The sequence below is a fragment of the Cebus imitator genome, unplaced genomic scaffold (genome assembly GCF_001604975.1).
Source record: "Cebus imitator isolate Cc_AM_T3 unplaced genomic scaffold, Cebus_imitator-1.0 Scaffold224, whole genome shotgun sequence".
In the NCBI taxonomy this organism is placed as follows: domain Eukaryota; kingdom Metazoa; phylum Chordata; class Mammalia; order Primates; family Cebidae; genus Cebus; species Cebus imitator.
The window spans coordinates 2,335,226-2,362,725 of record NW_016107539.1 but is presented as its reverse complement, the minus strand read 5'-3'; the positions used below and the strand labels follow the sequence as shown (position 1 = coordinate 2,362,725).

The following is a 27,500-nucleotide window of genomic DNA, read 5'->3' as shown; positions in this document are numbered from 1 at the left end:
CCTAGCTTGTGTCAGTATCTCCCGAGGAAACTTTTCATGGAATCAGAGCGCTGGAAGAGACCTCAAGAGATCAAAAAGTCCCGAAAAACAAGGGTTCTAAGAAACTTAGAATCACAGAATACTAAAAATGCAAAAAGCTTTTGTCATCTCGTCTCCTCTCTTTCTCATCCAAGTGAAATTGCTTCCATTATTTTGACTTTTCCCTACACATCCCACTTTTTGACCCTGTAACAGTGTTTATCCCATTTCTATCTCCTGCATGGTTTCTGTTTCATCTCCACACTGCCTGTACTATGATTCATTTTAAAAAAATCAATTTCAAAAGGATTCATTTCATTTTTTGTTTACATTGGATTTAGCAGTAACATCCATGAAATGATGGTTTTAATATATTAGTTTTATTTTCCCCTTCTAATACACAGCAAATGAAACCATAATTATTTTAAAAATTCATCCACCTAAATTTATCATTCTACCACCTAAAATTATCATTTATACGACTGTCTTACACATATGACAAATTGGGAAAAAAATACGTTAGGGCAGAAGCCAGCAAACTTTTTTTTATAAAGGACCAAATAGTAAATATTTTGAGCTTCACAGGCCAAGAGACAAAATTAAAGATATTATATAGGTACTTACATAAGAAAACTAATTTCCACAATTCCCCCCAATCATTTAAAAATATGAAAAACCTTCTAGCCCATAGGTCATACAAAAACAGGTGTTGTGCTGAATTTTGCTCACAGGTTAGTTTGTCAACCCCTGCTTGAAACATACCTGATATTTATTTGAACCTTCTCTGAAATGTCTATAATGGTGATTGAGTCAGAAAAAGACTTATTGGATGTCTGTGAAGATGAACTATTTGGACATATTAAGTGCTTAGCATAACACTAGGCACAAAACAATATTATTCAATAAATATTAGCTGTTGTTTTAATTGCCATCATCATTGTTACCATCTTCTCCTCTCTTAGTGGGGTTGGTTTAACCACTGAGTATGTGGCCTGGCGCACAGTAGGCACTCAGGGAAAGCTAGATGGCACTATTATTTCAAATAGTTGAGGTATATAGCATCTCAACCTTTCGAGCACATCAGACTCAACTGTGGGATTTTTTAAAAACACACATGCTGAGTATCTACCCCCAGAAATCCCAGTTTGCCCAAGGAAAAAGCTGAGCACGTGTCTTTGTTTTGAAAGTTCTAGAGTCGATTCTGGTGTTTCCAACCACAAACCAGTGGCGGATAGAGAGAGAATAATCTGGACAACAGGGTAGGCAATCCCAATCTCTAGAGTGGCCGTTTTCTCTGCTCTGTTTTATGGTCACATACGACACAGCTGGTGCTTAGCCCACTTTGGAAATACTGGATTCCATCTGTCAGTCAGTCATCAACCGATGCTAACTGAGGACCTATCACATACTGGCTCTTGAGCCAAGTACTCAGATAAAAAAATGAAGGAGGCAAAGGCTCTATGGTTTACAGCCCCCTTCCCTAACCTTCCCTCCCTTTGTCACCCTTTGTTTTACTTCTTAGCCCCTTTTCACCACCTGGCATCTTAAGTATATATGTTGCTTCTGTCCCCTGACAGCAGGGTCCTGATGGCTCTTATGCATTACTGCTGCTACAGAACAGTGCTTGACACTCAGGCGGTGTGCTTAATAAAGATCTGTGCTAAGGAGGTGAATCAGGAACTGTGCGCATCTTGGAGAGCCATGCTGATTCCCACTCAAGGCAGAGGGCGAGGCCCCAGCCTCATGGGCCTTGGAATGTGGTGGTGAAGAGCACAGCATGGTTTTCAGCCCTGCCATCTTTTTGCTATTTAGTCTGAAATCACTGCTGTAAGTTTCAGTTTATTCATTTGTAAAATTTATAAAATATTGTGAGGATTAAGTAGGATAATCCTGAATGGGTAGAAAGTGCTTAAAAATAGTAGTTCCATTGAGTTGGTTTTCTCATCACCTGGAATTGAATAAACAGAAAACAGTTCTAGAAATGTTTTGAACATTCCTGAACAGATAAACTAAGTAGCGAGCAATACGCCTACAATATTCCTAAATATATGGCCTGAGAGCATGCATCTGTTTACTGAACAAATATATATTGAGCTTTTACATGTACTGGACACTATGGTGGGGTCCCAGCATGGGGGAGTCATAAAACCAGACATGGTTCCTGCCCTCATGGAACTGTCTGTGCAAAGGAGATAGACAGAAATCAACTAAACTAAGAATCATAGAATTCCAACCCTGAAAAGAGCAAAGCAGTGAGATATATGGTACTTTCAGGCCTGTACAGGGGAGGGTAGGCTTAACCTAGTCTAAAGGCTGAGACAAGGTTTCCCTGAGCAAGCGATCCTTGGGCTAATCTATGAACTATGTGAAGGCATTAACCAGATTAAGAAGAAGGGAGGGCTTTGGCCAGGCACAGCTGCCCATGCCTGTAATCCCAGCACTTTGGGAGGCCAAGGCGGGTGGATCACTTGAGGTTGGGAGTTCGAGACCAGCCTGGCCAACATGGCAAAACCCCATCTGTATACTAAAAATACAAAAAATAGCCAGATGTGGATGCGTGCCTGTAATCCCAGCTACTTGGGAGGCTGAGGCAGGAGAATCACTTGAACCTGGGAGATGGGGGCTGAAGTGAGTTGAGATCGTGCCTTTGCACTCCAGTCTGGGTGACAGAGCAAGGCTCCATCTCCAAAAAAAAGAAAGAAAGGAAAGAAGAAGAAGGAGGAGGAGGAGGAGGAGAAGGAGGCAGCGGCGGCGGCAGCACATGCAGGCATGGAATGAGGACAGAAAGAAGCCACAGTTCAGACAAGGAAATGATGAGAATTTCATGTCAGAAAGGAGGCAGGAGCCAACCATTCAGGGTAGGCTAACTCTTCTTAGATCTCAACGTGCTCATGAATCTCCTGAGCATCCTCTGAAAATGCAGATTCTGATGAAGCAGGTCTGGAGTGAGGCCTGAAAGTCTGCATTTCTAATGAGCTCCTGGGAGATGCCAAGTCTGTTGGTCTGCAGAGCATACATTGAGTAGGAAAGAGGCCATCTTTTCATCTCTTTATCCTAAAAGCAGGGGAGTTTAGGCAAAGAGATTTTCCTAGGATCTGTCTGGATTTTATGAACCCATTTTGCAGTTATCATAGAGCAAAACCACCTGCCTGGAACCTTTGGAAGCAAAACCTCCTGGGAATCCTTTGGAAGCTACGAAGATTGCTGTTCTTTCCTAGCAGGTATGTCACTCCCAGTTCTAGGTGGCATCACCTGGAACAGGCTGTCTTCACCCAACAGAACCTGGCTTGCTTGGGTGTTATGATTCAGAAACTCCAGAGGGTAGGGATGGGGAGAGGACAGCTCTTTTTAATCAGGTTGGGTTTACTAAAAAGAAAATATAGAAATGTATACAAATAGATCATCCTGAGATGCAATAATAGCCACCCATGGGCTTGAAATGAAATCTTACAAACACAAATTCGTCTCAAATTCAATCATTAAAGGATTAAGGGACTAGTATGCTTTTGTTGTTGCTGTTGATGTCTGAATAGACCCCGATTAGAAATCTCAGGACTGCCAGCCCACGTAGCAAGACTGATCACTGCTGGGGTTGTGATCATCCGTAGAGATGAGCAGTGAGAAATCAGAGGACAGGACAGTGCTGAACCCACCGGGGAAGGCGAGCATGGGAGCCAGGATAGACGAAGCTGGGAGGTGAAGGGCCAGGCACATTGGCTCATGCCTGTAATCTCAGCACTTTGGGAGGCTAAGGAGGTGTGGATCACTTGAGGTCAGGAGTTTGAGACCAACCTGGCCAACATGGTGAAACCCCATTTCTACTAAAAATACAAAAACAAAAACAAACAAACAAAAAAACACTAGCCAGACGTGGTAGCTGGCAACTGTAATCCGAGCTATTTGGGAGACTGAGGCAGGAGAATTGACCGAACTCGGGAGGCAGAGGCTACAGTGAGCCGAGATCACTCCATTGCACCCCAGCCTGGGCGACAAGAGCGAAACTCCGTCTCAAAAAAGGAAGGTGGGAGGTGAGTTCTCCTATGGTGACATTTGAGGGGACAGGAGGAAGAACGCAGATGTCTGCACTATACCTTAGCTACATCTCTCCCAGGTGCACTGATGTCTTTCTAAGACAGTCTGGGTGACAAATATGAGCCCAAGAAACATTGCCTTTGAAAGAGATCTCAGCCGCTCCCGACGAATGTCCCCAAACAAAGGTTGCACGCCACCCCCTCATGCTTGAGCTCAATTTAATTACTCACCTCTGCAGCTTTAAATCAAAGGTGGTTCCTATTAAGCATAATTACCTTTGCCAGCAGCCTGTATAACACACTAGTGAGGAGCGACTAACTAGGAATGGTTTCCACACAACATTATATATTCGTTGGACTAAATCAACCGCAGCCAAGGCCCTCGGCTTGGGATGCACACGATTCAGCCACGAGCACATGGATACATACTGCAGGTAGAGTGTCACATACACACATAAATACGATGTTTCCTTTGCATATGTCAACAGCCCAGAAACACCACTATTCAAGAGAATAAACTACAAGAGAAAAGGCTTCTCTAAGCTCGAATGCACAATATATGCCGCTGAGTCAGTTTTCCCGCAAGAAAGCAAATTGCAATCCAGCCACTTAGTCTCTGAACAATCCCAAATACCATAAGAGAAGTCAGACAAACTGCAACTTTCTCAACAACCAAATGCCCGCATTCCTCCAGCTTTCTCACCCCAGGAAAGCAGGAAGGGATACTACCCAGGCTGACTGGGATACAGTCATTTTTTTTCTCCTGTTCAACCTCACCACATCTTTCATTCCTGACATACAAAAACATTTTTAACATCATGAGCATCTTTATCATTTCAGGCTTGTCAATTCCCATTTTGCCTAATAAATAAATAAATCAAAACCTGAAAGGAAAGTTGGGAAGAACTTTTGGGCCTAAGCAAAAAGAAGCTATAATAACCTAGATTTAGAAGTTGGTCCTTTCAATCCTGTTGGCTCATTCTGGGAGCTGTATTCTACCCCACTTCCACTTTATATAAACCTGTTTATTAAACTATTTGCCCCAAAGCATAAATGCAGGCCTCAAAAGAATCTCTCTTTCTCCAAAGACGTCCATGTGCTATTCCAGTAGTCTCCAACTTACTGTTGTCTACCAACATCACATTAACTAACATTTATTAAGCACTTACTGTGCACCCAGCATGCATTAAACACACTATTTTGTAATTAAGAAAGTAGGGCTTAGAAGGTCAAATAACTTGACTATGGTCAGGTGGAAAGTAAATAGCCTTGGGCAGGCACAATGGCTCACACCTGCAATCCCAGTGCTTTGGGAGGCTGAGGCAGGTGGATCACCTGAGGTCAGGGGTTCGAGAGCAGCCTGGCCAGCATGGTGAAGCCTGTCTCTACTAAAAAAAAAAAATACAAAAATTAGCCAGGCATGGAGGCACATGCCTGTAGTCCCAGTTACTCAGGAGGCTGAGGCAGGAGAATCGCTTGAACCTGAAAGGTGGCAATTGCAGTTAGCCAAGATTGCACCATTGTACTCCAGCCTGGGTGACAGAGTGAGGCTGTCTCAAAATAATAATAATAATAATAACCTAGATTGGAACCTTAGTTTGTCTGAGTTCAAAGCACTTGCTTGCAACCCTATAGAGAACGTAGCATACCGCTATGGACTCTGCTGGCCCTGCATACCTTCCTCCCTTTTTGGGTAATACCACTTTGATTTTGCTTTGGCAAATCATTCTGGATGCACAGAGCTAATCAGAGAAAGTGACTGGTTCGGGGAGGGTCACGCAAACCTATGTAGGGAAGATCAACCCCAGAACATTTGCTGGAGGTCCTTGGAGAGAGATATTCTTTTCTGCCAACAGCTAAGCCAGATGAACGACGATGCTAACCGGTTGCTGCAACCACCCAATGTAGAGATTCTGAATGAGAAAGGAGGTTAAAAAACATTAAAGATGGAGCTTACCCCAACCCCATCTCTCGAGTCTCTGTAACTGTGAAGCTGGAGCTCAGCTGGGTCACTCAGATGCTGGACAATGTATCACAGGCAACAGCAGAACCAGGGAAAAATCTGGAGAACTTCACGGCACATTATAGCTCCTAAGAGCTGACCAGGGGCTAGTGTGCAGGATAGAGGGCACCTGGGTTCAAGAAGGATTCACCTGAAGGGAAATCAGGGAACCACTGCTAATGAAAATGTAGGGCCCACCTGGGATAAAATCCAGGTGGAAATCAACAGTTATATCCAGAAACAAACCTAGAGACAAGAGCTTGAATTCTTAGGGAGCCACACATCATCTTTATGCATTTATTTATTCATCCATCCATCCATCAATCCATCCATCCACCCATCTATTCATCCATCCATTCATTCATTCATTCACCCATCCATTCTTTATGGAAACTAACGTTTCCTGAGCCCTCACTGGGTGTCTTCTTTTGGACATTATTCTGGGCACTCCATTGCTAAACTCTGAAGACAGGAGCTGTGCCTCGTTTATCCTGATAAGCCCTGATACACAGCACAGGGAACTGAAAACAATAGAAATTAATAAGTATCTGTTAAATGAATAAAAGGCAGACTCTTGAATACACATACGCCTTTCAGGGAACTTATCTTCTGCTAATTTGTTTGATCTATCCACCCCTTCTTCTCCCAAGCAGTTTCCAAGCCTCCTTCGTATTATTCTTGGAATGAGATTTGTTCCCTGGAAAAGCTACATGGCAGCATCAGCTTTAGTCCAGCAAGGTTTCCAGCTCAAATCCTCACCCCACAAACTTCCCTTTGCTCCTCTGGAAGGCAAGGGCTGCCTTTTACTTTCGCTATGTGTTTCTCGCATAGAAAATTAAAACATCTCAATCCACAAATTAGTTTCCTCAGTGTACTATGTGTCACAACTGTCATTTTCACGATTGCAAAAACTATAGGAAGGAAGCCCTTCCCCTTGTCTTCATTTATATTTTTTTCTTTTAACAAGGAAGAATATAAGTTCCATTGCTACTGTTTTATCTTGGGGGATTCCCCGTTAACTTTTCCAAATCCTTCCCTCCATGGCAGGACGGCAGTTTAAAGTATATGCCCGAGAATTCCAACTGCAATTACAAACAAGCGTTTCTGCTTATCTTCGTTGTCAGAGTGCACTGGCAGCTTCAAAAGTCAAACCAAATAGCAAATTTTTCTTGTGGAGGGGTGCTCAGGGGACGGTGATCTAAAATGAAAATCAGATCATGGTTTTAAAAAAACAACATCAACCAGCCTCACACAGTGCATCGTTACACGTTTGCAAACATCTCTGTGTTCCTGAAATGTTCTGCTAGGACTACTAACAGGTCAGTCCACAGGAAATGCAAGAATACGTTATATTTTAATCAGGGCACATAAAACACTGTCTAGAATGTTATGTTGCCCGGGGGAATGCAGTGAGCAGGGAACATTTACAAACTCCAGGTCAGCCTCCCCATTACATCATTATGAAAAAAAATAAATTTATGAGGTTAAATTATATGGATGTTATATATTGGAAATGTTAGCCCATTCCCAAATGAGAATGTTGGCTGAAATAGCCAGATTCCCGGAGAGAAATTTTGAAGTCCTGCTATTGTGGATGTTTTTATGGTAACTTTCCACAAAGCAGTGAAGACTTATTCTTTGGAGATAATGAAGTGAATAAAAAAAGGAGAAGCCTAAGAAAAGAAACCTCTAAATTCCAATCGAGAGGGCACCTAAAAGAGTTGCTTACATTATTCTTCTCTGGAGATGATAATACAGAAGTTATTTTGTGGAACTTGCTCATGATTTATTTGATCTATTCCTCATCTAAGTGATTGGAAACACAGATGTTGATGCTATAACTTTGCTTCCAGTAAATAATTCCTCAAAGGACTCACATTTGTTTAACCTTAGTCACAAGATGATAAAACTTATTAAACATTTATGGAGGCAGCAACACAATTCTGTTGGTTTATGTGTTTGGCAAGTCTGGAAACTCATTTCCCCAACTTTTCCACCTTCCTTTCACCTCTTTTAAAGAAAAAAAATCTTTGAGGAAATTCTCGTACCTGGATGATGAAGATTTTTTTTTCCCCTTCATTCTTTGTCTCTCCATTTGTGGCTGCAGTTTGACAGTAAACAGAAGGGCTGCCATGCTGATCTTAAGGAACAATAATTAAACCAAAGGGACAGGAGACAAGGTGCTCCTATGGGATCGGCAGAGGAAGAATAAAAGCCCCACTGGGGAACTGTTTTCTTAGGATTGCTAGCCTGCCTTGAGATAAGCAAATGTTCATGAGCGCCACATGCATGCATCAGGCCACCCATTCGACATTTACTAAGAACCTCCTATAGTCAGCTCTGTGATTATAAATAACTGGGGCATCTAAATATTCCAAAGGCCTGAAACCTGGGAGAAACCCTTGTTCTTTCATTCATTCATTCATTCATTCATTCATCCATGCATTCAACCCAAACACTGACTATGTTCCAGGTACTGCAAATGAATTGTTCCCACAATTCCTAAGATGAATCCCTTATGCGATAGGACATGTGGCATGGAGAGAAAGAGAGGCAAGGAAATAGACATTGTAATAGGGTGTGGAGCTTCCAGTACTATCTGTCTCTTATATATTTCCCATCCAGTGCAAATTTTCCTCAGCAGGGGACATCCTGTGGAACTGTGGCTCTGTTTTCCTGTCACCGAGACATGACCAGGGGGTCAAGGTACAGTGCCACAGGGGAAACCCCAGGGAAATACATGGTGACATTGGCTTCATGTCCACAGGGAAAATCCTGAAGGGCTTTGGGTGATTCCATTAGTAGCTTAGTTGGCAAGAACACACACACATGGCAGGTCCACCACAAACACAAAATCATGCATAACAAAAGATTTTCATACTCTCCCCTACAACTCATACACCAATACCCACAACATACATAATCCAGCCATACATTAAAAATGCTTAAATCACAACACACGTAATATAAATGCCTTCACAACTCACATGCACAATAAAAAAGACCTACAGCAGAAATATACAATCAAAATATACATACAGTGTAACCAAGTCAAGCTGGGTAAAGTATACACACAGTGTTCTCAACACATATGAGTAACAGACCCATCACATACACATAAACACACACACACACACACACAGACACACACACACACACACACACACCAGTTCTAAGGATAATGTTGGTCTTACTTAGGAAAAGCATAGTGTATCACATGGAACTTCCAAACCCTGGGGTTCTTATATTGCTTTATATTTCTACCCCCGGACCTACCAGTGAGCCTCAATGTTTGCTAAACTGCATTAAACTGAAGCTTAACCACTTAAAATGTTAAATTGCAGGATTGACTACTCTTAACAATTCGCCTTGTAACATCAAATCTGAGGGCTCTTCCTTCCTTGACCTGACCCCATCTATGCACCTGTAACACCCCAGGAGCTTGGCATCCCTAGAACCATAGCTGTCCGGCTCTGAACCTTGATCTATTACCAACATGGAGGGCAAGTGTAATTTCTTTTCTGTTGTTCATGCTTTTCTTTTTACTTATCCCTGTTCCCCATCTGACCCCAAGGCAACTACTCACAGTTTCCTTAACACGCTTGGGATTCAAATCATGTGGCTGATCGAGTCATGCTCATTACTGGAATTATTGATATATTTTATTTATGTTCAACGTACTTATGTCAAGCAGGCATTTTGCAAGTGACTACTAGGTGCAAATTAGCCAGTGACATTTTTGGTTAGAGGGGTAGACATCTCGGTGAAGCTACCAAAAATATTCAAATTATAAAATATTAGCTGTTTCAATAATGTTTATTTTTTCCCAAATGGTTTTCTTACCACATGCAGTAAATTTTTCATAACTGAACTTCTCCACATAAATTACTTATGTGAAGATTGTAAAAATTACTGCAAATATTCAAAATAGGATTTTGTGCAATGGTGAAAAATTTTAAACATGCTAAATGTCTATGAACTGATAAATGAATAAAAATGTACATTCTTATGATGAAATATTACAAAGCACATAAAGAGAATCTCTTTTTTTCTATATATTTACTTGGATGGAGCCTAAACATAAAGTTGAAAAAAAAAAAAGGAAAAAAAATTTTGCAAAATATAGTGTGAAACCGTTTACACAATTTTTAAAAAACATATACAAAAAAAATGCTTCTAGCTACGTATACATGCATGTAAAACTATAAATAATGGAAGATATGCACGCCAGATTTTTAATAGTGCCTACCTCTGGGGAGAGACTGAGAAAGGAAATAATAACTGAAATAAATTTGTTAAATTCTTATTATGCACCAAGCATTGTTCTGAGTACATAATGAGTATCACTTTTTTTTTTTTTTTTTTTTTTTTTTTTTTGAGACAGAGTCTTGCTCTGTTGCCCAGGCTGGCCTGCAGTAGCATGATCGCAGCTCACTATAACCTCCACCTCCCAGATTCAAGTGATTCTCCTGCCTCAGCCTCTTGAGTAGCTGGGACTACAGGCACACACCACCATGCCTAGCTAATTTTTGTATTTTTAGTAGAGATGGAGTTTCACCATGTTGGCCAGGCTGGTCTCAGCCTCCTGACCTTGTAATCCTCCCACCTCGGCCTCCCTAAGTGCTGGGATTACAGGCATGAGCCACCATGCCTGGCCAAGTATCACCTTTTTAAGTCCTCATAATAGCGCATGGAAGTAAGAACTCTCCTTATACCTATTTTACAGGAGTGAGGTGCAGAGATTTTGAGCTTGTTGTTCAAAGACTACTTAACTATTTGCAAAGTTTAATTATTTTACATCTGAAATGTATTGCTCAAGTGAAATAAGCCCATCTTATTTTTTGACAGTTATTTCTCCCCCGACTTCCCTCTTACCCAATACTAACGAGAAAATATTAATGTTAAAAACAATAAAACAGGATGATAATTTCATCCTTTTTTCATTAGATTAACCTCAAATCAGATGGCAAGGCAGTTTGCCAAACTTTGTATTAACACAGTTTGTTTTAAAATGTTACCCAAATAAATAAACAAAAACATTAAAATAAACATCACCAACAGTAACTAAAAACAATTGATTCTTTTTTTTTTTTCCCAAGAAAGAACCTATCATGATTTATGGTGTAGGCAGCATTCTCCCTCCCAGATAGGATTCCTTGAATTTCATGATCACATTTTTTATCCTATTATTTGGGGTACTCATTTGAGGGTCACCTACAGTTAAATACTTACAAGTACGCAACATCTTTTAGAGATCTTGATGGCAAACATTATGAGAACTCTAAAGGGGAAACCTGTGAGGGGAGCTTTTCATTTGCTAAAATAAATAACAGGGCAGTGTCGTTGCATGCATTCCATATTTTTTGACGGCCAGGAAGAGTCCTGGAGCCTACAAGAGATTTATGAGGAACAGATGAGCGGTGCCTGACTTAAGGACACATCCTCAAAGATGCTGTGGAGTGGGTGAGCACAATTCTTACTGAGACACCCCAGATGGACTGTGTTGGGGGGTTTTCATAATTTTTTTTCTACTTTTGTTTAATGAAATGCGAACAGATTTACGAAAATGCCATCGTGGATAGCATAAGAAGTTTTAAAAGCATTTTATTGTTTTTTTTTTCTTCATAGGCTCAAGTTTTACGGATGATGTTTGGGGATTTACAGAAGCCGGGATGATCTTTTTTTTTTTTTCCTATGACAAAATTGAGACTTACTTCAACCTGGGGAAACACTAAATTTTACTTCACGGTCTTGGCCTCCTTGTATCTAGACTAGACTGTGAAAGTTTATTTATGTGAGTCTGTTCTGTTAAGCATTAAGTACGATGAGAAGCAACATGGCGTAGTGTCTGAGAAGCTGGACTCTGATAGGCAGGCCCGAGTTCCAGTATCCTGTCTAAAAGCTTGTTGTCATCTTAGTCAAGCTCCTTGAACTTTCCAAAACGTACTTTTTCATATCTATTCAATCGGCCAATAATCACAGCCAGCTTAGGAGCTGTCTCAGGGAGAGATTGTGTGTAAACAACCTGAATGTAGCCAGTGCTTGGTAAATGTTAGGTACAAGCTTAGTCCTTTTGGCTTAGTTGTTATGTGGGTCAAGAAATGGTAGCCATTGGCCAGGTGCGGTGGCTCACGCCTGTAATCCCAGCACTTTGGGAGGCCGAGGCGGGTGGATCACGAGGTCAAGAGATCGAGACCATCCTGGTCAACATGGTGAAACCCCGTCTCTACTAAAAATACAAAAAATCAGCTGGGCATGGTGGCGTGTGCCTGTAATCCCAGCTACTCAGGAGGCTGAGGCAGGAGAATTGCCTGAACCCAGGAGATGGAGGTTGCGGTGAGCCGAGATTGTGCCATTGCACTCCAGCCTGGGTAACAAGAGCGAAACTCCGTCTCAAAAAAAAAAAAAAGAAATGGTAGCCATGAAGGCGATGACAGTTGTGATTAGTGTCATGTTCATCATTAGCACCATCATCATTTTTATCAAACTTTCACCCACGAAGCACCGATACTACATAGAAAGGGCTTGGAAGTCTGTTTCAGGAAAGGAAATCAGGAAAGAAAAGAGGAAATCAAGGAAAAATAAAAAAAGAGAAGTCATTGAAAACATATGAGAAAATATGAAACAGACAACAAGAAAGTGGAGGAGATTTCAAGACATACAACCCAGGTTTTCTGCCCTCATTCTATAGAGTCTTCAGAATTGTGGAGTGTAAGAAATAGTCAAGTCTGAGAGATCCCTTTTGCTTCTTTCTTGTCTCACTGATCTGGAACCCAGGTTGCCAGCTGGCTCCCAAGCAGACAAAGCCCTCTTAAATTATTTTCTGGATGCGTGTTTTTCTCCTTCTTAATTAAAAACGTTTCTGGGCTCTGTTTGGTGCTGAGACCAGGTAGGCAAACGCATAAATGCATGCATAAATGCTTGCTGTAACAAAATCGGGAGACTTCTTATATTTTTTTTCTGTTTACTAAAAGCCACAAGTGAAAAGGGATCCCTCAAGTAACCTTTAAAATGTAAGTGCTTTGGCATTTAGGGAGTGGGGGTGCGGGAGAGAGAGAGAGAGAGAAGAAAAAATGGAACTTACATAGATTTTGTACACTTTTCCTGTTATCCTGTAATTCAAATGAATTAATGGATACTTAATGTACAAATTCATAGCTACATGGGCCTCAATTTCCTCCTGTGGAGTCAGATTCCAGACTGGAATCTGTAAATTTGTATTTTAGCAACTTCTCCAAGTGATGAGTATACCAAATAAAGGTTGAGAACCACTTCCCTATTCTGGATGCAAAAGCAGGACATCATTCCCATGTCCTCCATATTTGCAAAATTTGGGAGGTTGAGTAAAGACTTTTCTGAGTTTCCCACTGATATCCTGGCAAAGGAGGTTCCTTCAATTTCCAAAGTTATTACAAGTTTTAAAGAATATCTCTGTCTTCTGGGGGTTTCCTGACAGGCCTTACTCACAGCTTCTTCCTTTGCCTTGCCCTGTCCTGGTATTGCAACGTTCTCACATCATTCTACCCCCCTCTTCACAGCTTGTGCAAACATCTTCTCCTACACACACACACACACACACACACACACACACACACACACAGACAACACACACACAAAACTGATTTCTTTATGTTTCTTTAAAACCATTCCTTTATTTTCTTAGTTTTATTTTAAAATAAAAATTTATGTCACAGTAAACGAAAAACCTGTATAATTTGCCGTACATTGATCCTACCATCTTAGACAACGAAAGTCTAAGATTATTGTTTCTTTTTTTTTTTTTTTTTTTGAGACAGAGTTTTACTTTGTTGCCCAGGCTGGAGTGTAGTGGCAAGATCTCCGCTCACTGCAATCTCCACCTCCTGGGTTCAAGCAAGTCTTCTGGCTTAGCCTCCCAACTAGCGGGGATTACGGGAATGCACCACCACACCTGGCTAATTTTTGCATTTTTTGTAGAGATGAGGTTTCGCCATGTTGGCCAGGCTGGTCTCAAACCCCTGACCTAAGGTGATCTGCCTGCCTTGGCCTCCCAGAGTGCGAGGATTACAGGTGTGAGCCACCGTGCCCAGCCCTAAGATTATTATTTCATTTCTTTACTAAATAACATTGCTTGCTAAAGTCTCAGAATCTGAGGTCTTCTCTTTCTGACAAACAAGGGTGAGAGGTGTTAAAAATGGGCAATCACCAAAAAAAAACTTTCTCTTGACTTGCCGGAGGCATGGAAACGGTATTGCAGAAGGGACATTACTTTCACTTGCAACTCAATGCTACTTAATCTACCATTCGTGGTAGGAAAATATTTATTGGGATAACTTTGGCTTAAATAGTGTTCAAGGATGGGCTTGCTTCCCTCATTAAAACTGCATAATTGGAGATGATGGTTCGAGTCTGTGCTCTCTAACCCTTCCCCCTAGAGACATGCTTTTGGCTCCTTGGGTTTTCTCATTTTAACTCCTAAGAACCATATCACCATCATTCAGTCCTTCAAATAATATTTATTGAGCACCATCTACGTGCCAGGCCTTGTGGGCATGAAGGCAATGAGACACATCTACCTTCCAAGGTCATAAGCTCAGAGTCATGGTGATGATTTTAATAATTTACCATTTATTGGGCACTCACTGTATGCAAAGCACCATTTCAAGTGCTTCATTGGTATTAATACTTGACTTCTCCCAACTACCCAGAGGGGGTTTTATTATCCACATTCTACCAGTAAGGAAATAAAGGCATGGAGAGGATTATTAACTTGTTAATAGAATGACTAAAATGTATTGACCACTTACCATGCATGCACCATTTACCATTTTCTTCATTGCAAATACCACTGTGCTAAGCGTATTATCTGGTTTATCTCAATTAATCCTCATAAAAAACCCTATGAAATGAGTCCTTTTATTAGGTCTGTTTTGCTAATGAGAAAACAAACTCTGGGAGGCGAAGATGCCTAAGGTCACACTGAGATGAAATAATCGTTGGAGAGAAATGGAACCCACGCCCGTCTGTCAGACTTCAGGTTCATCCCCTTGCACAGGGACTGAGTTGTCTAACGGGGGTGGAGAAGTATGTGAAGAAGCCACTCCAGGGCTCCAGGAAATGTACTTGGAAAAGTGTGGCCTCTTTCCCTGTATGGTCAATTCTACAATGTGGGCAGCTCCTACATTCTCGTAGCTACTCCTTTTCTTGGTTTCCACTTTGGCTCAGAGAACGATAGACTGACAATTTGCAGTAAGACCTTAACACATAACTGGAGGAGCAAAACAGAAGACAGAATTACAGAAGATATTCATGGCTAACCTAGTCTGATTTTTCCTGGACAGTTTTCAGTAGATGCATCTTTTTCACTCACACCCTGCCTGCAACCTTTTGATCTGTCTCTGGACCTTGGCCACGGCTCCTCTACCATCGATCTGGTCCAAGTTAGCATAGCCTTCGACTGCATTGATGTAGACACCTCTTGAGTGGTTGGCCTGCTTGCAACCTGGGTCCCTGACAAATCGCAGGGCAGCCAGAGGACCCTGTCAAACCCAAGTCAGATCCTGACTCTGCCCTGGCACCCTCCAAGCCTCCCCACCTCGGTGCCAGCCCCAGCTCCTTACTTGCTCATCCTTACTCTCCCCACTCACCCTCCCCGTCTGCTCCGGCCACCCAGCTTCCCAGCTGCTCCTCCTGTTCCTCCGAGTAGCTCCAGCCCCAGCTTTTCAGCCGTGCCTGGCATTGTCTTCCTCCAGAGAGGTGCGTTTTCTTGCAGCCACTTCACTCCAGACCCACTGTCAGTATCACTTCCGCAGTCAGGGACCTTTCCTGATCATCTTATCCAAAACAACCACTTCCTGTCATGCTCTACCCCTGCAAACACGCTCTGCAAACACCACAGCCTGACACATGGACTGTCTGCGGGCTAGTCCCGGATCTGTCCTCCACACTCAATGTAAGCTCCAGGAAGGCAGGCACTTTGACATTCAGATGCAAGGCTCCAGTTCCAGCACCTCCTGCAGCGCCTGGTACCCAGCCACAACCTCCCTCCCATCAACACACTTGTTCATAAGGTCCTAAGGCAGGCAGCAGAATCTCCCCCGTGCTGGCTCTCCGGGATCCCGTATCTCTTTGTCCTAAGATACATCTGAACAGGCAGCCAGCCAGCTTCCCTTCTTCCTGCTCTCAGGCACTTATCTGAAGGTGACAATTAAAAAGTGAAGAAGGCGTTACCAGGAAACAGCCCGCCCGTAGCCTATTCCCATTAGCTTAACAACCCCTAAGCTTTGCCGCCTGGGGCCTGAGGGAATGAACGCAGGTTCCCTATGGGGGAGGGGCAGAGTTGCCAGGTCCCCCGGGGCTGGGAGCACCTGGAGAGCTCAGGCCAGGAAGGCACTTGGAGAGGCAGGGAGAGGCTGAACCTCAGGGTCAGAAATGAGGACGCTCCACCCCTTCCTCTCCATCCACGTTCCCAGCAAGCACTGTCTAGAAGATGAATGAACAATATTTACCGCAAAAAGGGATATCACTGCTGTTCAGTTGAAGGCAGTGATGCCACAATAAACAAAATACAAGATTATGACAAAAATCATCAGCTTTTGGTCATTAATAGTTTCTAATCTGAAACATATTCTAAGAACAGCTAGGATTTGCAACTGGTCCAGAGATCTGCTAAAAGTTTTAGACCTGTGAAAGAGATCCTTCTACTTGAAGGTTATTAGTTAGTATAGAAAGCAATACACGAATGAAAGCATCCATTCATTTATTTACAGCTTCACTTATTCATTCATCAGGAAATATTTGGTTAGTGCCTAATAGTTACCAAAGACTAACTCAGATGCCTATATTTTTCCCAGAATTCCTGCAGAAGAGAAAACACAATTAAGTGCAAGAATTAACAAGATTCATTTGTGTGGAAGACCCCATGTAAATACTGGGCCCGCACCAAGAGTTTTCTATGTATCACATAATCTAATTATCACAAGTAAAATGTGAGGCGAGCAAAATCCTTATCCCCATCTGACAGATGAAAACAAGGAGGTGCAGTGAGGTGAGGAAACTGGGCCTCTGAGTGCACAGCTGGCTGCAGTTGGATCCCAGGTCTTCTTGGCTCTTAACATTGCCTTTCCACAGCCTCGCCATAACCCATCACAGCAAGAATCCCTCTATGAAGGCTGGGAATGTGTTTTTATCTCCAGCTGCCACCTCTATCATCCTAAGCATCCCACTCACCATCACTAGGGGCTGGATAAGTAGACCGAGAGAAGAAACACGCCCAAGTCCATCATCACTTTTGAAATACACACAGGGCCTATCTATGTTCTACTAATTACCGAATCAGATCACATCACCTCCCTGCTTGAACCCCTCCAGCGGAACCTCATCCCACCTACAATCCAATCTGGAGGTCGTCCGTGACCTGCTCTTCTGCCTTTCCTGTCTCCCTTCTTCTCGCGCTCCCCCATCTTAACCTGCTCCAGCCACATGGGCCTCCTACATATTCCTCCAACAGGCCAGTCAACTCTGGCCTTAGGCCTTGGCACTTCCTCCTTCCTCTGCCGGGACTGCTTCTCCCAGCTCTGTGCTTGGCTGGTCTCTCACTTTTTGTGCAGGTCTGATCAAATCACCACTTTAGAAATATCATCCCTGACCACTCTGTATAACATGGCAACCCTCCGTCGTTCTGTACTCCATGCTGCCTGATTTATTCTTATGAAGTGCAGTTAGTATGGTTCAATATTGTATTATATATTTATTTCTTTGTTGCCTTTTAGGCTCACCCACAAGAATATTAGCTGTGTGAGGGCAGGGGCTTCTCTATTCTTGTCTACTGTTATTTCTGCAGCACCCAGAATGATACCTGGCACACATTAGATGCACAGTCCACATTTGTTGAACAAATGAATGCATGACTGCATGTATGCACACACGAAAGAACAATCCATAAAGAGGCAAATTCAGATGGCAGGAGTTGGCCTGAGGATTCTGTTTGGAGATGCCACTAAAGGCAGCATCCTCGGTCTAGGCTCTCAGTTTACCCCCATAGTTCTAGACATCACCATAGACGCAGGGGGAGCATCATAAGACTGACGGTTCTTCCTTGGGTCTTTCCTGGCAATTCACTACGAGTGATAGTGATAGATAAAGGATCATAATAAATTAAATGCATGGGACTTGGAAGCAGGAAGAGCTGAGTTTAAAACTCAGCTTGGCCACTGCACGACCTTGAATGACTTACCGTGCAACTTACTCAGATTCTCATCAGTAAAACAGGGATTAGAGTCGAATGCTCTAAGGATCAAGACTCAGCCCAAATGTGCCCTCCTCTGAGAAGTCTCCCCTGACCATCCACATCTCTGCTGGCCTAATTCCTGCTCTCGTAATTTTGCTTTTATAAAACTATTGTCATCATAAAGCTGTTTTCTATACAGAAATTATCTTTTCCTTTATACGTTTATTGGTATGTTCTCTAGCTTCCCCTAACTGGAGGGCAAGATCCTCAGGGATCATCCCCATCCTACTCACCTCCAGTCCCAGGTAGCAGAACAGCATCTAGCACATAGTAGGAACTCAAGAAATAACTGCTGTGTAAATGAATGCATGTAAACATACAAAGCACATGGTATGTAAACAGCACTTGTTTAGTGGCAGATATAATTGTTACTGCTGGTGGTGGTGGTACAGATTCTATTTCTTGGGAAAGAAACATCTTTTTGATCCAGTGCTGGGCTCCAAACAGCCCAGCATGAGTCTGCCTCAGGAGAAGAGGCTAAAACACTACTTAGCCATTGTGTTTCCAGGCTTACAAATCAAAATGCATCCATCTCTTTTTTTTTTTTTTTAGCCCTGGATCCCTTGTTCTGTGATAATTGGTAAGTTGTTGTTTCCCTGTTAATATAAATTTTCCATGGTCTGGTTATTCACGGTAAAGAAGCACTATTCCCTCTTACCCCTGTGGCGCCCAACAGTTTCAGTGCACTTTCTCAGCCCTCATCTCTTACAACCCTTTGAGCACACCTGGAACATCAAAAGAACTAGAATTGTCCGCGATGTTATAGATTAGAAAGTGGAGGGCAGAGATTTGAGTAGCCTGCTCAAGTTTACGCGGCCAAACGAGAATTAGACCTACAGACTTGAACCTGAATCAGTCTGATTCCAAAAACTCACGTTCTTATCCGGAGAGGAAGGTTTATCTCTAGAGCTTGCCCGAAGCTAAATAACTAGGCAAGGCTGCAACCAGGACTCAAGTCACTTTCCCCTACTCCACTGTTCCTTCCACAGCCTCAAATCTAATCCCAAGGGGGAAAACAAGAAGTGCTCAGCAATGTACCCAACTTTCTAATAAAGGAAAATAGCCAAAGGCCATTCTGATATAAAACGCATTTATAGCTTTTCATTTTGGCATTTCTTCTGTACCAAATGGTACCGTATGCATAGAATAGATTTGACTCTTCTCTACAGCATCATCTTGGCCCAGAAGCTATTCATATCTCTCTGGGGTATGAAAGAAAGGCTCCTAAATACATAAAAAATTCCAAGGATTTGATAAATTGAGGTGATTTAAAGCAAGCCCTGTGCAGTTTATACAGAGATATTTATGTGCTGCTGCTCTTACTTACACAAGTCATTTTTCCCCTATAGAAGACCTTGACCCTCTGTCTCATTTTTGTAACTCCCATGTCACCAGATTTCATGGATTTTTCATGATGCAGTAAAGCATTACGGAAGTTTCTTTCGAATTCATTACAAACAGAATGGCTGCTGCCAACTCTGTTTTTATCTCATTCTGCCCTTCGTAACTATTTTCATTAAAAACAATAACTGTCTTCTACCCACCTTAATATCTAAACTATGTAATTTCCATAGAAATGGCTTAGATGTAGCTTTAGGAAGAAAGCTCAGGAGTAATTTTAGAGTATTTATTCAGTTCTGAAAGCACTCAAGTAATTAAGACCAGTGATCTTAATTTTTGTACTAACAGAAACTGCAGAATGCTGACCACACCCCCCCCCCTTTTTTTTTAACCCACCTTAGTGTCTAGCAGCTTTGTGGAAACATGAGGCCTTTCCTTTAGCATAAATGGACACTACAGCTTTTCAATTAAATTAGTCTTTGGAGAGAGATGCAAAAGAGCTAAAAAGCTCCTTAAAAAATCTTCCCTGCTTCACCGCTTCTCATTTGCCAAGAAGAGATGTTTAGTTAAAATGCAATGCTGTTGTCTTCTTACCCTGCCGAAACAAAGTTCTCTCAATCTTGAACCCTGAGCCAGCTATCTTATAAAGATTCTTGAGGTCTTTCTTTTGGTTTGCATGCCCACATTTGGTTTTCCGAAACAATTTTTAAAAAGGGTTGTGCACTATAGTGTCTTACATCTGTGTGTCTAGAGAGTTTCATTAGACTCCGCTTCAGGCTCGGGTACCAGGTAGGGGGATATTGAAATTGTTTTTTAAATGACACTGGTAGAAAGAGAACTCCCATTTAGATAAGCAGAATTCAAGACAAATGCTTTCAAATATGATCTAGGTATTCCTTCCCCCATGTAATTTCTCTAAGCTCATTATCTCTAAAACTTTTGCATTGTATGTTTTCCTGTTGTTATGTGTGGCTAAATAATACTGATATATTAATAACAGGATTATCTTGCTGTGCCTCCTGAATTTTAATTTCTAAAATTTTAAATAGTTTCAGGCATTACTTCAGCATCCCAGAATATTTGATGGTACCCAGGGGATGTCTTTTTCTATGGGGGAAATGCAAAAAAATGGAGGGAGGCAACAACTTAGAATTCCAAATGGCCATTTTAATGACTTTCAAATGCTTCCGAATTCTTTAATCATTTCATTCATGGAGTTTGCTTTGGAAACAAATATATCAGCAATTCCCACTTGCATCTCAGATTTCTCTTCTGTGCGTCTGTGTATGTACATAACGTCTTCGAACGGACCTCAGTCTGATACCCTCGGACAAAATAATTTCTCAGACAAAATGAGCAATATGAATACGGCCACACTGCTGGAGATGCTCCCTGTTCCTGTGTAAGTTCAAGTAGAAACTATGTGTTTGCAGAGATGCTTTCTTATTAGTTTGCATACCTAGACTAGCAGTGAACTGCTGGGCTCTGAAGTCTCTAATTCTTATTACGATGTTTTAAAAATCTGATGTATCTCGAAATCCACTTTAAATGTTATCTCTATACCTTCTTCTCAGAAAAACTTTCCAAAACAAGTGAATGAAAGGTCAGTAGGAAGAAAAAAGAAAAAAATTACAAATCCAGTTAAATAGTGTTACATGTTAGAGGCAAATAAATAGATAGTGTTATTTTTCTTGCTGTAATATCCAGGTAAGCAAGTACTCTGCACTTTCTTATGTGGTTCAGACTAAACTCCTCCTGTAACTGAAGAGCTGCTTTCCAAAGATCACCCTAAGGAATGTGAGAATTTCTAAGTTTAAACAGAACTTGTAAAACGTAAAAAAAAAAAAAAAATGAAACATACCAATTGTTACAAATCACCAAAAAAATGGAATATCAAAACCTATTCTAGGGTAAGGCAGACTCTATAAAGATAGAAGGATAAGCTCCCCCTGATTACAGACTACAGTAAAAGACAGTCTGTATTTATCACAACATTAGAAAATTAAAATACATTTCTCCCAAAGAAATAAAAATATAAAAGCGTTCTCAACTTGCAAAGCAATAAAATTATTTGTGTGCCAGGCTTCTTTTAATACCACTGTGATTTTTTTAATAAAAGTCGTTCAGTTTGATTGTAATTAAATATGTAATGAAAAGGCACTGCTTCAGGGAAGCGATGCAAGACACTCTCTGTTAGTTTAATGTATTTCCAACTGACTTTGCATCAAACGAAAATGATATTCTGTGTATGCCTGGTCTTAATATAGAATTTGTTCAGCAATTTCTGTGTGTTTTTTAAAGGGGACATGGGTAGAAGAAGCAGGCATTGCCTTTGAAATACTGGCTCAGTCTTCCCAGACCATGACATTTCCAAATAAAATGGACAGTATAAATACAGTGATGGAAAGGGAAGGTCGACTTTGGATATTTACCTCGTTTCAGCTAATTACAGGCACAGCACGAACATGACCAGGGCCTAGGTTTTCTTCTTGGTTGACTTCCTAAGCTCAACTCTAGTGATGAACAGAGAGGCATCATTTCAGTGGCTTTAAAAAATGCCAGGCTCAGTCTGTACCCGTTCCTCCACCCCCCAATCACCAAAACCTGCTCAATGGAGAGCACAATTCCCAAGGCCCTGGGAAGAGAAACAGATCAATTCAGGTATTATTCTTTGGAGAAATTCCATCAAATGAATGAGAAATCAGCTGGGATGAAATGAAAGCATAAACCTCCTTTGAAGAATGTGACAAAAGTCAAGCTGCTTCAGGAACAGACCTCCTGAAAATACTTGGGAGGTATTTGTTGGGTGTTAAGCGTTCTCAAAGGGTAGCAATAGAATGAGCAAGTGGGAGATAAGGAAATATAAAGTGGAAGAAAAAAATGTAGACTGCTTCTGAGGAATGTTTCTACCCTCCCCAAAAGTAACCTTCAGCATCCAAACTTTCAAACCTCAGAGAAGATTTTCATTGTCAAGAAGTTTCCCAGATCGCCTGCTCCCTTACACAGTTTCCACTAGAACTCTCTGTCACTTGCAATCTGCTGATTAGGGTTAACGTATTGTGTCCTGATATGGCAGATTAAAAATGAAATCAATAAATGCCTAAAACAAATGGGCTTTTGAGATGTCCTATTCAATCCGAGTCTTTAAGGGTGAGGTGAGAGGTGGAAGGGGGAAATCAGGATGGGGTTGGGAAAAAGACCACTTAAGCAATTAATTTCAGTCCAAAATGTCGTGTGGACCAAAGATTTCAAGGTATCTATTCCTTTTTCAGAGATCTGCCTTAAGTAACAAGAATGGCCAGAAGCCGAAAGAGTTTGTGCTGCTGTGACCCTTTGGGGTTTATTGCCTGCATATGTGTGTGCGCGCGCGCACGTGTGTGTGTGTGTGTGTGTGTGTGTGTGTGTGTGTGTGTATTTTCCATTCATTTGTTAAAATCGTACTTTTGGACAAGTGAACGAATCCATAGTATGCGATATTTAAGTGTTCAAGATGTGAACTTGTCTTTCTGAAGGATATTTAAACAAAGTGAGAGAGCCGGGGTCCCGAATCTACCTGATTTCCTAGTCTCTTGAATCCTGTCCCATCAGACAGTAAATTAAAATTAAACTTCACCCTGAGCTATCTGCCCCCTCCCTCCATCCTGTTGGTTGAGATTTCTGAGACCTCACCCATTATTTCAGAGTTGCCACTATCACGAGGGGGAAAAGAGATCTCCGAGGTCATTTCTGCTCTGTTGTAGTGTTCAGAGTTGTCCCTGCTGACTATGTTTCCCATGGAAATAACCTGTGCTATTAAGGTGCAAATTGCAACTTTTAAGTAATGATTGCTAATAGTCTAATGTTTACTGCCACACAAGGACATTCATGAAAACAAAATCTGCATTATTCATCTCCATATTAAATAAACAAAATAAATTGAGGGAGCTGTTCTTTCTTGCAAGGCTCTCCTCAGATCTGGTTGATCGGAAATCCTCTGAGAGTCAGCAAGAAGGAAACATCTAATCGCTTTGAGTGGGCAGGGGCCGAATCTTATAACTTCCATCCATATTATATATTCACAAGATGTGCTCACAAAAGATTTTGTATTCTATTGCAATTGGCTGTCATTAACATAAAAACAGTTCAGGATGGTGAAATAAAATACCATTATACATGTGTGTGCACAGAGACTGAGACAGGCTGTAGGGAATCAAGAGGTAGACTTTAAGTCTACAATCTTACATTTTTAACCACTCTGCATCCTGCAAAATGCAAACAAATCAAAACCCCATTCTGTTTTATTTTACTTTCCTGCTATTTTCTGTATCTTCCCTGAAATGCATACAGGGGGAAAATGCTGGTACTGAATCCTGCAATATTTTCAGGTAATAGTGGATGCATTTTAACGGTGAGTGAAATATACATCCAAGAAAGCAAGCATGCACACACAACGCAAACCCCTGGGGTACGATAGGCTGCTTTCTCAACTTTTTTTTCTTGCCCTAAGTAATAGTATGGTGGAATAGCATAGCTTAAAAAAGCCAGGAAGAATGACATTTCAGAGGAAGATACTCTGATTTAGCTGTTTTCTTAAAGAGAATTGTCCCCTCACATCCCTTCCCCCTGAAGGGGGAAGACTGTAACAAATAAAGACTAAAATTCCTCGTCGCTTACAGTATCATTCTGTTTATTCTATTTAGATACCTGCTTTAGTAGAAAGTTCTGTAATTGATTCCTTGAAACATGGAACTTAAAACTAATAATACAAAGGAATCAAATTGCCTGGAACAGTTCTTGGGAAAAAGAGTGCTCCGGGAGAGCCTCAGCTCTGATCCACTCACAGGCTTTTTCTATCTCCCATTATTCATTAATCAAGCTAGAAATCAAGCTTTCAACATCAGTCCTTGGGTGTAATTACTTACAGTTGTGCATTGTGTTTAATTTTAAGCAGTGATAAAAGTTAGTATGGTCATAATCTTAGAACCCACCTTTTCCCCTTTCCTGGATGTTAACTAGCTACAGAACCCCATAGTGGCTAACTTTACTTGTGAATAACCACTTCAGCTGAAATAGAGTGGGGCATTGATGACCTCAGATGAACAGAAGACACACTGCATGAAAATCTATCTCCTTTATTAATATGTGAGCAAATAAACAAGGTAAGAGGGCCCTCACTGTGTACGAAATGAATTATCCTTTTTCAGCTTAAAAAGGGTTTCCACTTCTTCTGGTGAAAATAATAAGAATCATACAAAACAAACATACAAAAGCAGTAGGAATATAATGGGCCAGAAAACTGAAACTATAGTTGTAAGTTTCTAATACACACACACACACACACATACACATACACACACCAATAAACTAGCCACCACCAACAGATACAGCTTAATGAAAAGAACCTAATTTAAATAATGTGATACAGCATTATGTTACGTACACCTGGATCCTCATCGATCGGAGGATAATTATAATCAAAGTCCAGCAATTCTGAGCAATGCACTTTTTGTAATGAGCTTACTAAAGGAGACATGTCCAGTCATTCTGGTAATTTAAATTACTGCCTAGTTGTTGATAGTCTTTACCGGAACAACAAGGGAAAAAAAAAAAGAGTAATTTTCAGGGCAGTATCACTTCTTGCTGGACCATAGCCCAGGGTTCTCTTTTGGAACAACAATAGGGACGTTATCTCTAATAATGTAGTTACACTTAAACTTATGTTGCCAGAACTACATGCAGCAGGCTCACTCTTCCTGGGTCTCAAAGGCCATTGCACACATCCACACGCTGTAAGATTGCAAAGCAGCCTAAGTTTTAGGAAATAAGCGAGTTAAATGCAGAAAGAGACATTGTTTTCGAAGAAAGTAACCAGAGTCGAAAAAAGAAAACTTCACTGATGAGGCAAATTCCAAATATATACGTCACTAAAAATATTTTAATTATTTTGCTTTTAGGGAAAATATGAATCCACACTGTATCAATATTTCCGCATGCCGCTTGAACATGCCGCTTGAACCAACTTACAAACAGGGAAGCAATTCTGTGCTCAGAAGGAATAATAATTGTGGATATTTCAAAACACCTATGTTGCCATTTGGGCTCGAATCAGGCGAGGAAGGAGGATGAGCTTGGTGATTTGGCACGTTCAGACAAGGGACCCACTCTCTTCAGATTTCTAACTAACTTTGGATTTGTTCTAAGGGTGACTTTGCAAAGTTTACGAAAGTGTTCCACCAAACTTCTCCCTATGTTTTGCTAGAGTTGGAACAGAATGAAATTCGGAGGTGGGTCTGCAGAAGAGCAGCCTTACCTAATGCTGCCTAAATCAAGAGGGCAAAGACAGAGAGAGAAGAAAAAGACAATTAAACAAGCTTTTTGCGAAAGCCCTGATTCAACTAAAGGACACAAAGAAATAAAAACGTCCACATTGAAAGCCAAACAAGATAATAATTGTGCATGTCTGGCTCTGAATATAGAGGGCAAGGTTTGCCTCACTGGCACTCTGAGTTACCATGGTGAGTGATTTATTGATATATATCAAGAATGAATAGATCAAAGGCAGCGAGATGACAGGTGATCAATCAAATGTCAAATCAAAACTAGCAATCAAGTGGAAAGCTGATTTTTCAGTGGGTGGGTCTGGCAGAAGAAAAATGAACTTTCATATTACACTTCCGAGAAACAAAACCCCAGCACACTATTAAAAAAGCAATTAAGCAACCCAAAAAGGGGGGAAAAAAACACCCTTAGAAGGTCTATTGTACTGATCCATTAACCTGTTCCTATCTTTTTTGTGGAGGAATAAGTAAGGGTTCAGATGGGATAGTTCTTATGGTACAAATCATTTCACAAAGTTTGCAACTCTCTGGGCAAAGAAAATCCAGAGCTGTTTAAATTTCTATGGGGCATTTACCACCCTCCCCACTTTATTAAGAGTAGGGAAATTGTTAATTAGATTTGCCAATGTGGATCCTTTTAGACAACATACGCAAAGATTCACCCGTTTCCTGGGGCATTTTGTCCACCTTGGTGATCAACGCTAAACTCCTATTGCTCGCCCCAAAGCCTGCATGCAGCCCGGGTGTTGGGTATGCCTCACACTTCAGTGCCCCAAGCCCCGGTGAGAGGAGACGCTGTCCCTGGAGGCCAGAAGCCACCGGCACTGACCACGCTGAGGGATGCGGAGGTGGAGGGGCTGTCTCCTTACTCCGCACCCCAAATCCTCAACCCGACTTTGGCCCGAGAGGCAAGAAATAGACTGGGAGAAAGTTAGGGGTGGGGTAGAGGGTGGAGGAAAAAAAGTTTAAGGAGGAAAGGCTTGGTGGGATAGCTCCCCGCAACCCAACCGGAGCTTGGAAGGGGAGGATTTGGGAGACCAGAGAAAGCGCGAGAGAGGACGGGTTACTAGAGGGGCACCCGGCGCAAACTCCCCCAAAAGCTTAAGTGGGTGGTGCCCCCGGGCACCCAGGGGCAAAGAGGGCGGGCGAGGAGCGCGGCGCGCAGGGCAGCCCGGGCTGGGCAGCCCCTAAGCCGAGCCGTTTCTCTTACCTGCCGCCCGCTTGGGTGCCTGCTGTTTTCTCCTCGGCATCCTCTACTTCGCTCCAGTCCCACTGCTGGCGCCCCAGCCCCGAGCCGCGCGCCGGGGCCCGCTGTCTCTCTGGCCTCTCTGGGTCTCCTCCGCCTCTTGCCCGGTGGCTCCTAGGACGTCACTCGGCCTCTGTCCCCCTGACGATCCCCCCTGCAACTCCTCCAGCACGGGCCAGAGACCCCCCTCTCTGGGTGGCAGACACGGGTGGCTTGTGCCGGCTGCTTTGAAGTAGAGGTTGGTTCTGCCTTGTTTGTTTGTTTTGGATTTTTTTTT

The 27,500-nt window shown here is 41.9% G+C and overlaps 1 protein-coding gene across 2 annotated transcripts in view; it reads right to left on the bottom strand.

Annotated features, from left to right (window-relative positions):
- TSHZ2 (teashirt zinc finger homeobox 2) overlaps positions 1-27,494 on the bottom strand; it is a 518,813-nt gene extending 491,319 nt beyond the window's left edge. For both annotated transcript variants that reach the window (XM_017496884.2, XM_017496885.2), the window contains exon 1: positions 27,188-27,494. In XM_017496884.2, coding sequence (XP_017352373.1) covers positions 27,188-27,227 — 40 coding nt within the window. In that variant the 5' untranslated portion in view covers positions 27,228-27,494. The remainder of the gene's footprint in view (positions 1-27,187) is intronic.
- Between the last annotated feature and the right edge of the window lie 6 nt (positions 27,495-27,500).